The sequence below is a fragment of the Chlamydomonas reinhardtii genome, chromosome 8 (assembly GCF_000002595.2).
Source record: "Chlamydomonas reinhardtii strain CC-503 cw92 mt+ chromosome 8, whole genome shotgun sequence".
NCBI lineage: Eukaryota > Viridiplantae > Chlorophyta > Chlorophyceae > Chlamydomonadales > Chlamydomonadaceae > Chlamydomonas > Chlamydomonas reinhardtii.
In genome coordinates this window covers 1,586,412-1,597,222 of record NC_057011.1, presented here as the reverse complement: position 1 = coordinate 1,597,222, position 10,811 = coordinate 1,586,412, and the positions used below count along the sequence as shown (strand labels likewise).

Below are 10,811 nucleotides of genomic sequence, written 5' to 3'. Positions count from 1 at the left end.
GTGCGTGCGTATCTGCGTGTGTGCCTGTGAGAGTACGGACGGCCGCCCGAGCATAACCCCTCGCACATGCGCGCGCACATCAAGGGCTAGAGCTGTGCACGCCACACGCATAACACCACATGCCCGCGTCCTTCGGCATCGCTGACGCGCGCTGCGCTCCCCCCGCCCCTAACCACGCCATCACGCCCTGCATGCAGGTGTCGGTGGAGGTGGGTCAGAACAACAAGCAGCTGCAGTGGCCGCGCGGCGTACACGCCGGCGTGCAGTCGCTGGGGCAGCGCATGCTGGCGACGCGGCCGGAGCAACGGCCCACCGCGGCGCAGGTGGCGGCGGAGGTGGCGGTGCTGCTGCAGCAGGTGCCGCAGTACGCGTAGGCAGAGTGGGCAGAGTGGGCAGGTGGGCCAGCAGGCGCCAACAAGGAACGCGGAGGCCGCAGCGCGCCCGGGCGCGGGCGCGAGCGGCGGAAGGTGCAGGCGGGGGCGGGGATGCAGGAGTTGAGGTCGGGACAGGAGCGGCAGGATTCAAGCTGCGCGGAGGGCAGCCGGCCGAACACGAGGGAGGCAGCTGCGGGAGACGTGGGGCAGGCGCACACGGGCAGGACATGTCGGGGAGTTGCGCGCATCTCTGCGTCGCTGACGTCGAAATTGGGAATTGCTGCAGGGCAGTGGCTTTGCTGGTTGTTGCTGGCGTGCAGTGGGCGGTTGGGTGCACTGCATAGAGGAGTTGGAAGTGTTGGGCGTACAGGGTACCGGTAGCAGGTGTGAAGGGCCCGCACATCTGGGTATGCACACATTGGGGTCCATGGGTGCAGCTTGGTGCAGGCGGGCGCATTAGGGTAAGTACGGCTGTGTCGGGGATGGCGGTTGTGCACACATGGCCTAATGCACTACGGCGCGGCGTGTGAGCGCGTGCGGCCTCGCAGGGCAGTGCGATTGGCGCCGCCGGCGCCGGGAGGTCCGGCTTTCCTTCCTAGATGCATCTATTTCATGCATGGAAAGCACGCACGGTACTTTTCGTCCAAAGTAATAATGCAACAATTGTATTTGCGCGAGCTGACGGCGCTTGCTCGCGCTTGTTTCATTTGGTTGTTGCGGGTGCAGGGAGAATGCCGTGGTTGAGGTCCACGTAGATTGGGAATTGGGAATGATGACATGAGGTGCACGATCCATGAAGCAGTAGCAGGTTTGCTGGACACGGCGGATGGAATGCTTCCATGGCAAGGCAAGGCGAGGCGCTTAACCCGTGTTGAACCCTAAGTTGGACTGGCAGGAATTCATGGAATTGACTGGGCCGGTGGGCGTGGGGCCTGGGGCACCAAGCCCCCAGAGCGAGGTCCTCAGCATAGGTTGCAAGCCTGCAAGGGGTGCGCTCAAGAGGGGCCGGCTCTTGGGGGGTGACGCTGCAATGGTGCGCATAGGCGCCGGTATGAGCGCATGGCGCGCCAGATTGGGTTCCCGGGCTTTCATGTGCATGTGTATGCGCGTGCGCTTTTCCCGTTATGTGCGTTGACGTGCCTGCAGTGTGCCAGGTAGCGTTGAGGAGCTACCGGATGTTGAAGGCCCCGCTGTAGTTTCAAGTACACAAAGTATTGATTGTAGGGAAGGTCGGCGCGGCGCGTGCTTGCGCCTGCGCGGAGATTCTTCACGAATATCACGATATGTTGACGGGCATGCTATGCTGCAAGTAGTGGCCTTACTGTATGCATGGCTGTGCCGGGTCATCCAAGTGGCGCGCGTCCAACTTCAGAGGAGGGCGTGCGATGGGGGCTTCATTGGCTGATTTGGGTTTACGTGGAGAGGGGCAACCCGGAGATTGTGCCTGGACGGTCGGCAGGCAGCCATATTGTGGGCGGTAGCAAGCGGTTTGGCCGGGCGCGCACGTATGCCATGACGCATGAGCGCCTGGAAAGTGGGCTTTACGGGTGCCGATACTGCAGCTAGGCTTGCCGGTGTTGTGGTCATGGCCTGCAGTTGGCCAGCCAACCGCCAGCCAAGCACGGGGCATCACAGGCGTCGCGTCACGTGGCCCAGCCGGTTGCAGCGGGCTAGCTGCAGGCTAGCTCGCTGGCTGGCTGCCCAGCCCTGCCCTGGGTACGAAGCTGTAACGTCACCGCAGTGCGAATGCAGGGCCACTGGGCCAGATCACCAGGCGGGAGGGGAGCGGCAATAGAGCGACGCAAGCAGACAGGATGGCATCATGGCAATCCGCAAGGGGTGGGGCTGCGCGGACATGGCGGACCACGCGGGCTGTTGTGCTGTCTGCGGGTCTGATGTCTGCGGGTGTGCTGTCTGCGGGTCTGCGTGCTGTCTGGGGCCTGCATGCTGTCCGCGGCACTCCCTGCCTCGGTTTAGTTGGGATTGGAGTACTACCGCCCCTAGCGCCCTACATGCAACGTGCTATACCATCTGAGTAAGGGACACGGGCAGACACGTAGTAAGGGACACGGGCAGACACGGACATTCTCACGTGTGCCCCGCCCAATGGCAAGCTACGGCCTTCCCCTGCTGGTAACATAAGACATGCTTTGCTGACATGGGTCTCACAGCTGGTGCTGCCATTTCCGGGAGACCCCCAAACTTTGCAAACCGCGAATGCCACATCGTGCAGCCTACTGGTCCCGAGAGTGAACCCGGGTTGCCCCCACACTTTGCTTGGCTGACCTCCTGAGTCCCGCGGAGCCACCCCTTGGCTGCATACACGGCTGCATATGCTGCATGACACCACTGTACCTCCCCGTTTCATTGCTATGCATATCTGACAGCTGCGAACAACCTCCTACGGTATGGGCTGGAGGGAGCTTTGTTTGGGCTGTGCGAAGCTGGCAGCCCAGGGCTGCGAGGAGTGGGCTGCGAGGAGTGACCTGACACTGCTGAAGCATGGTGCAGCGCTAAACGGCAGTGGCGCCAGAACCGGCTGTATGGGCTGCTGGCCCAACTGATCTGTACGTGTTGACGTGATCCCGCCCCCTAATGCTGCTGCGGGCGGCAGGCGTGGTGTCCTCCGACCGGGTCGCGGGGCGGGCACCCGCACCATCACGGAACAAGATGGTTCAGGCCCCCGCCCACGTCCACCCTCTGCCCGGCTCCCATAAGAGCCAGCAGGCACCATTGCTACTGCATGTAGCACCACGCCGCCAGAGCAGCTGCTCGCCCGCCCGCCGCTCTCGCGCAATGCTGCCGGTACTGGCCGCCGCCAAACCCGCTCGCCGTCTGAGCTGTCGCCGGTAAGCTGAGCTTCTGATAACGGCGAGATCACGTTCAGCAAAGCCGCTTGGAGGATGGACAGAGACGAGAAGAAGTGAGCTCTGGATTTACAGCAGGCTCCCAAACCAGAGCCCAATGCCGCTAGCAAGAGTCAGAAGATAGCTGTTGCAAGGCTGGAAGCCTCCTCCTCACAAGCCGCCTTCCACCAGCGGGAGGCACAGCCTCTCCGTTTACTTGGAGCGCTGCCGCATCTTCCGCCGCTTGCGCTTGAGCCGACGCATACGCTTCTTCCTCCACTGCATTCATGAAAAAGGCACAGCACATGCGCGGCAGACGGGTCAGAGACAGTTGCCGAAGTGTCTGGGCGGCGCCACCCTTGCAATGCGGCGCGCAGGCGCTTGTTAGAGACATAGCGTGCATTGCATAACTGCTGCATCGAGACTCACCTTAGCGCGCATTTTTCTATGGGTCCCGAAGGAGGGAGGCTGGCGAGGCGAGGCCACCTATGAGGCAAAGTCCCGGCGCCCCATTCCAGCCCCATGCGGGCCCTGGAGCCATGAGACCTCAGAGACGCCTGTTCTTGCCCGAACTCTGCGGCTGCTCTGCTGTCCAACATGATGAATACAGTGGTGCCCATGAAATATACCGCACAAAAGACCGACGTCAACACGGACACGAGCTGGGCCATCGTTTTCTCCTAGAACCCTTGTTTTCGAGTACAGAGACTGAAATTAGACTCTCACAGCTACCACACAGCAATTTATCACAAATTCACCTTGCGCGTACTGTCGGCTCTGGACACGCTTGCCAGTGCCGGACCCCCCCCCCCCCCCCGATACCCACCGCAAGCCGGGATCCATCCCGACAACCTAGGACGCGGTCGCATCCTTTTCTTCAAGCCTCTAGGGATCGCTCGGAATGCTGTCCGCTCTGCGTCACCTGGCTCGCCTGGGCGCCAGCGCTGCGGGGCCCTTGCGCAGCATGGCCCTGGGCAGCGGCACTGTGGCGGTGGCTGCTGCGGCTGCGGAGGCGGAGCGCCGCCGCCAGGAGATGCTTGGATCGCAGCAAGAGGCTCCGCTTGCCTTGGACAGCTCCTTTCAGATGCATCAGATGGACAAGTGCGGCTGTTGCCTGTTAGGGTTGCTTGACGTGGACTTTCTGCGGCCGCGCCGTATTACTGATTCATGGCACTTGGTGTTGCATCAGTTTGGTATGATGTTTGTGGTATTGTCAACTGGTTGCAGCTCTGGCAGTACAAGGCTCGACATTTGCACTGCATTCCCGTTGGCAAATCCTCGACTGGTCATTGGGTCACTGGCCCCTGTTTGGACGCTGATAGACGGTGTGCCATCAAGCATCCTTTTTTTCCATTCCACGCCCGTTTCAATAACGTTTGCTGGTATTGCTTTTACTTGGGCTTGCGCTTGTGGCTTGACGTCAAGGACGGCACATACTGCTCCGGTTGAATGTGCTCAGCCCAAGATGGGCGCTGCAGGTGCTGACAGCCCCCGTACGGCGGTGGCCCCACTTCCATGGCGTTTGCGTAATAATTGCCGGGGTGCACAATTAGCTCACAAGCTTAATTGGATGGCTGGCTTGAGCCCGCGTGCGCAAATGCGACATGGCCTTGCAGATATTGCAGTGACAGTGCTGAAACCAACACCTGGCAGCAATGCCGTTTTGTTTTCTGTACTACGGTACTTCATATGGTTTTCAGGTTACATTAATTTGCGCCTTTAGCTGCGCGTGCTTCGCCAAACCCACAGGTACTTGGCCACACACTGCTTATTTTGGTTTCTTGAGTTTTGTGTTATGAGGACCTGGGCGCGGTCCATGCTGCCGTGGGCCACCGCCATTGCCGGCCAAGCAAGCTGAAATTGTTCCTGTTGAGTACAGTGGCGCACGCGTGGGTGGGCTCGTGTGCTGCCTGCCCGTTTCTCAAAGCGCTTTGATGGTCTCCTGGAGGAGAGCACGGTTGTTGGTGATAAGGTCTGGGCTTGGGCGCTTTGGATTGCCAATAGCAATTGGGCTGCTCGAGCAGGGTTAATGCTGTGTTTTGAGGGCTGCGTGCCATGCTTCATCCACTGCGCCTGGCAGGCACCGGTAGCACCGGTATGGCCGGGTGTAGTGCGGCGGTAGGTGAACGGCATGCAATGGCGGCCGGGTTGTGTTCTCGGGAAGAAACGGGGCCGTATTGCACGACAGAGCGTAAAGTTAAGACCCATCCGTGTAACCAATAATCAACTGAAGGACTCGTCCATGTGGGGTGGTGAGAACATACGGGTGCCGAGAACTGCTTGTGGCATTCTGCACAGACGCTGATGCCAGCTACATACTGATTTCGGGGTCCTGGACGGTTGCCGAGGACCAGTTGAATCCGATGGGACAGGGTAAGGGGCAGAATGGCGTAGTGTGCCGCGTGTTCCCAGACCGTAACATTCAACTTGCAACGCCAAGGCATGAGTGCGCGGCTCGTGTATTCCCCAGACCGTAACATTCAACTTGCAACGCCAAGGCATGAGTGCGCGGCTCGGAGTTACTGTACCAAGACATTGCTGACTTGCTGGCAGGCTGGAACGTCAATGGGGGGGGGGGGACTGTGCGCGTTCGGTGGTACATGGGAGACAGGAGGGACAGTCCGTTTTGATGGATGGGAGGGGACGTTCATAATATGCTGACGCGCATTCCTCACGCTCCGGGCGCCCGGCCAGGCGAAAGCACCACACAGACAGTATGCGACGCTGAGTGGTAGCGCACCTGCAATCAGGCGACCGACGTCCACGGATGAGCACTGATGAAAGACAACCTCGTAATGCGAGCAGCGTGCAGCAAAGCAATGGCCGGGCGACAGTGTGGCAAGCAAGGGCAAGAACAGGGCGCGGCAAGGCAGAAGAGGGAGCCTGAATTGTGCCAGACACACAGCAACAGCGCCAGACACACACATACATACACACACGCGCACACACACGCACGCACACACACACACACACACACACACACACACACACACACACACACACACACACACACACACACACACACACACACCGCAACGCAACGCAACGCCACACTCAATATGCTGAGTCACAGCGCACCTGCAGGCAGGCGACCAGCGTCCACGGATGAGCACTGAAGAGAACGGCAGAGAAAATGCATACAGAGTGCAGCAAAGCAGTGGCTGGGTGGCAGACAGTGTGACAGGCTCACAGGCAGGGGCAAAAACCGGGCGAAGGCAGAAGAACCGGGCGAAGGCAGAAGAGGGAGCCCGTATTATTGTGCGGCTGAGTGGTGGGCGAGTCGAATGCGAGTGAGACGAACACAACAGAGTGTGATGAAGCGCCGCGGGTTGGAATAAGGAAGGAGGGCTGTCGCCGTTGGGTTCTCGGCGGTTTACGCGATTCTTTCTGAGTATATGATGTATTGATCATGCCGCCATGCCTCGAGGCCCGAAACTGCAAGCCAGTGATGGTCTTGGCCACAGTATCTGCCCTCTGCCACCTGGCTGGTCCCATTCTGTTACTCCGTTAGGCGACATGCACTGCGCTTCGGTGCTAGATTAGTTGCGTTGCTGCGGTTCGTGTCAGACGGTTTTGGCAGGCCATCCAAGTGAGTCACAGTTTCAGGACTCCATCAGGGCTCTGCAATCTTTGCCTGTGGACAGTGTGCACACACAGACCACCGCGTGCCAGTGGCGCTGCGTGCTGCGACGCACCACCTGCGTACGTACGTACGGAACGCTATAAGAGACGGAGCAAACAACGAACGAATGAAATTTGCGTGCCTCACAAGGTGATTGCTACTTTGCTCCTTCGTCCTTCTCCTACCAGTCTCGCATCCACATCCATCCACACCGCAGGCGCACATCCTGCTACGGCATCTGGTCACCATCCGTACTAGGCACGATGCCGCCGTGTACTAGTCGCCTAACCACAACACGAACCCTTAAATCGTTAAAAAGCGCTTTCGGCGCAAGCTAAATGGGCTGAATCAAGCCCTGCTAGGCTGTGCAAGCTAAGACACCCGCGTGTAATGGCGCGGCATGTCAACAATCGTCCCTGACTTGTTAGTGTCTAACAGGGCTTCATCTTCGTTGTCAGCTAGGGCCCTCACACGCATGCTAGAGATCAATCAAGGTGGCTAGTGCCCATCGTCCCATGCATACCAATAAATCGCGCAGATGTCAACACGTGTCCTTGATCGTAATGGTCGGGCAGCGCTTCATCTGCATCCACAGCTAGGTCCCCCGCACGCTTGTTAGACATAAATTAAGGTGGCTAGTCCCAATCGTCTCATGTGAATCACTAAACCGCACAGATGCAGCACTTCTGGTTCAGTGCCCATCTGTGCTCCTATCCACCATGCACAATTTGCAGTGCCCGGCTTTCGTCACGTCGCGTTGCACAAACCTATGCCTGCTGGAGGCTGGTGCTCCTTACATGCCATCGTACGCGGCGGGGTTGGCCGGGTACAGCACGCGGCCGCTGAAGCGCACCGACGAAATGAAGGTGGGTTTGGCGCCCTTGGCCTGCGCCTTGACGGTGATGCGGATGCCGCCCACGGCCGTGCGGCGCAGGCGCGGCGGTAGCTCCGACTGGCTGCCGCGAGGAGGCACGCTCTCCGAGCTGCCCGAGCGGTCGGAAGGCACGCTGATCACCAGGTCGCCGCCGCAGGGCGTGCTGTCAGACGCGGCCGAGTACACGGGCTGGCCCTTGGGGCCGGACACAGGCGCCACGTCGGGCAGCTCAGGGATGGGCGTGGCGGGCCACGGCAGCAGCTCCACAGACAGTACGCCGGGGTTCTGCAGCTGCGTGATGGTGATGCTGTCCAGCTGCATGGGCTCGCGGAAGTACAGAGGCAGCGTCGTCGTGGTCTGCGTGGCGTTGGACGGCACAGCCCAGGCGCGCGGGCAGCCGCCACACACGCCCACCGTGGCGGTGCACTGGCGGCGTGCGCTCCAGAACACCAGGTTCAGAGGGCTGCGCGGCTTGCGGTAGCTGCGGAAGCTGGCGTCGTTGTACCACACCACGGGCTTGCTGCTGTCGCCCGACAGGGTGCCCTGGGCGGGCATGCGGCTGACTCGGGCCGACGTGACGCGCGCAGGCGGGCTGGGCGAGGGAGGCGACGGCGGAGGCGAGGGAGGCGGAGAGGGGGCCTCGTTCACCCAAGAAGCGTTCAGGGCGGATGTCAGGACAGCCACGTTCAGCGGAGGAGGGCGGGGAGGGCGAGGAGGAGGAGACGGAGGCGAAACAGGAGCGGTGGGAGGAGCAGACACGCCAGGAGGCAGCGGCGGGCTGGGCGGCGGCGAGGGAGGCAGCGCCACCTCCACCAGCGTCACGACCGTGAAGTCGACGATCACATCTGCAGTAGACGACGGCTGCTGCTGCTGAGCGCTGCGGCGAGCCTGCTGCAGCTTGGCACCTGGGCCCAGCACCAGCTCAAGCTTGGCGGAGCGAAGCCCAGCCACGGTGGCGTCATCGGCGGGCGTCACGCGCTTGAGCGCAAGCAGGCTCAGGCCAGCGCCGGGCAGCAGCGCAGACAGCTCCGACGCAGACCACACATGCTCCGCAGCGCCGCTCTGCTCCAGCGCGGCGCGGCGGCGGCCGCTGGACGCGCCGCCCTTGGTCACGCGCGTCACGTACACGTTGGCGGGGTCGATGTTGAGGGCGGTGGCGGTGAGCTGGATGAAGGCGGCAATGAAGGCATCCACAGACGCCTGGCTGGTCACATCCAGGTTGGCCACGATGGTGGCGTTAGCAGAGAAGCCAGCCACGTAGTGCTCCGCCTCAAGCGCAAGGCCGGGAGGCAGCGGGGGAGAGGGGGAGGGAGGCGCGGGAGGCGACGGGGGATGGGGCGAGGGAGCTGGAGATGGCGGAGACGGGGGGTCGATGGGTGATGGAGGTGGGGATGGTGGAGACGGGGGTGAGGGCGGCTGCTGGGGTGGGGATGGGCTGGGAGGCGCCGGGCTTGGGCTGTTGGGCTCGGGGCTGGGAGGGGCGGGTGACGGCGGGTACACGCCCGACGCCAGCACGCGGCGCATGACCTCGCTGTCTTGGTTCATGTGCGCCAGCGCCGACACAACCTGCTGGATGGCTTCCGAGTCAATCGCCGAGTCGTTGTGGTCCAGGGGAAACACATCTGCGAAGGTAGGCAGGAGGTAGCATGGTGTGACTCAGAGCCCGTTGCAGTTTGCCACGCTCGCGGCGTCGAGTAAGGTAAGGAATATTGCGGATAGCTTACCATCGGCAGGCTGAATCATTCGAGCGCCGTTCACCACACAAGCAAAACTGCATGCGACGAGAAGTGCCGCAAGGCCGTAGGCCCAGGTAGAGCGGGCGCGAGGCGCCATACTTATGACTTGTTATCACAGCAAAACTTGTGGACGCTTGAGTTGAGCGATGTAGAGACGGGTAGTAGCGCGCGAAATGTGCTTTCGCTTATTCACGCGTGTTTCTTGCGCTCACTACGATGTCCGGCAAGGTATTGTGCCGGGACAGTCTGTATAATCTGTGGAGAAACAGCAGCGAGGAACAAAAGTCGCGGAACCCGTACGGCATGGCCATTCGGACCCGTTGCAGCGAGGGGCCCGTTTGCGCCTCAGCAGCGCCCACGTATGAATACTTTGAAAGATCCAATATCTTAAGAGACAAGTCGCTGGCCCGGGTGCCTTGTTAGCACCCTCCTTCGCGTCGCGTTCGGGGCCTGCAAGCGCCGGCCGGGTAATACGCAGTGTCGAATAGCTGTTGGTGCTTGATAATGACCACGAGAGCCCTTGAAAGGTTGCCCGGGGTCGGCGAGTCCGAAGCCCACAGAGCGCGCGCGAGCTGCGTCATGCATGCACGGGCCTGGCACGGCTTGCGCGTGGGCTTGCGCACCCGGGTGCCACTCCGGCAAGTCCCTAGGGATGCACGAGCTACACGTTGCTATGTCGAAAGTCGTTGGGGGACAAATGTTGCGGTGGTTTCAGGCCCCCCAAAGCTTTGGGCTCCTCTGGACTCAGCCCAAACCGGTAGTGGCACCCGGCGGGTGGGCTTGCGCAGACATGCACGCCGCCCTCACGGCGCCAGGGCAGCGATTGAGCGACACCTGGAGGCTGGAGCCTGCGAAGCCTGGATAGGCGGTCTCCATATTCCTATGCCCGACATCTCTTGCACATATTGGCTGCATGCGCCCGCGTGGTGCACCGTTCACCGAGGAGGGAACGCGCAGGGCTGCAGGTGCGGCCGCTAAGGCCCCTGCGTCCAAGGGCACCGCGCGGCCCCTGCGTCCCATCCAAACTTTCCCTTAGCGAGTTCGTGTCAGCGTTGGCCGACACGGCGGCTAGCGGGGGACCACCAGTGCTGGCCTGAGCATCGGTTTGAGCAATTGCGCCATGCTGCAGCTGCTCACAGGCTCATGACAGACTAAGGCCGGAACGAAGGGGGCAAGAGCTACTCAAGCGCGGCACGGCGGCAAGCTTACATGCTAACCCCGTCTGCATCTTACCGTACATTCGCGCCACTCAACAGCATAAGTTATAACACTATAACTAAATAAGTACAACGACGAGTGGCAGCATGTGTCAAGCGCAGCCATGTAAGGCGACGGAAGGTGGAGCACCAAAAGAGATGC

At 61.1% G+C, this 10,811-nt stretch overlaps 5 protein-coding genes across 7 annotated transcripts in view; 2 read left to right on the top strand and 3 right to left on the bottom strand.

Moving 5' to 3' along the window:
• The window catches only part of CHLRE_08g365065v5 (uncharacterized protein), a 15,932-nt gene extending 15,903 nt beyond the window's left edge, over positions 1–29 (bottom strand). Inside the window, exon 1 of the mRNA XM_043064902.1 lies at positions 17–29. The gene's annotated coding sequence lies outside the window, so the exon portion shown is untranslated. The remainder of the gene's footprint in view (positions 1–16) is intronic.
• A 100-nt stretch (positions 30–129) lies between these two features.
• On the top strand, positions 130–3,035 carry CHLRE_08g365027v5 (uncharacterized protein). Its single transcript, XM_043064900.1, has one exon. It carries the CDS (start codon positions 192–194, stop codon positions 372–374), a length of 183 nt encoding a protein of 60 aa, XP_042921910.1. The 5' UTR covers positions 130–191; the 3' UTR covers positions 375–3,035.
• An 824-nt stretch (positions 3,036–3,859) lies between these two features.
• Positions 3,860–6,115, top strand: CHLRE_08g364989v5 (uncharacterized protein). 2 transcript variants are annotated; one of them, XM_043064898.1, is made up of 2 exons: positions 3,860–4,321; positions 4,410–5,855. In XM_043064898.1, the coding sequence occupies exons 1-2, from the start codon at positions 4,122–4,124 to the stop codon at positions 4,417–4,419; spliced, it is 210 nt and encodes a 69-aa protein (XP_042921907.1). In that variant the 5' UTR covers positions 3,860–4,121; the 3' UTR covers positions 4,420–5,855. The 2 variants fall into 2 exon arrangements, with proteins under 2 accessions (XP_042921907.1, XP_042921906.1); XM_043064897.1 differs by having other exon boundaries at positions 3,870–4,321; positions 4,410–6,115.
• CHLRE_08g364950v5 (uncharacterized protein) lies at positions 5,858–10,119 on the bottom strand. Of its 2 annotated transcripts, XM_043064895.1 has the most exons (3): positions 9,441–10,119; positions 6,916–9,338; positions 5,858–6,103 (listed from the first exon to the last, which is right to left on the bottom strand). In XM_043064895.1, exons 1-2 carry the CDS (start codon positions 9,457–9,459, stop codon positions 7,636–7,638), a joined length of 1,722 nt encoding a protein of 573 aa, XP_042921909.1. In that variant the 5' UTR covers positions 9,460–10,119; the 3' UTR covers positions 5,858–6,103; positions 6,916–7,635. The 2 variants fall into 2 exon arrangements, with proteins under 2 accessions (XP_042921909.1, XP_042921908.1); XM_043064896.1 differs by lacking the exon at positions 5,858–6,103 and having other exon boundaries at positions 6,608–9,338.
• A 48-nt stretch (positions 10,120–10,167) lies between these two features.
• Positions 10,168–10,811, bottom strand: part of CHLRE_08g365205v5 (uncharacterized protein) — an 11,042-nt gene continuing 10,398 nt past the window's right edge. The window contains exon 3 of the mRNA XM_043064914.1: positions 10,168–10,603. The gene's annotated coding sequence lies outside the window, so the exon portion shown is untranslated. The remainder of the gene's footprint in view (positions 10,604–10,811) is intronic.

What these genes read in the sequence shown, in the direction of transcription:
- CHLRE_08g365027v5 (XM_043064900.1), top strand. Translation starts at nt 192, where the DNA reads ATGCAGGTGTCGGTGGAGGTGGGTCAGAACAACAAGCAGCTGCAGTGG.
- CHLRE_08g364989v5 (XM_043064897.1), top strand. Translation starts at nt 4,122, where the DNA reads ATGCTGTCCGCTCTGCGTCACCTGGCTCGCCTGGGCGCCAGCGCTGCG.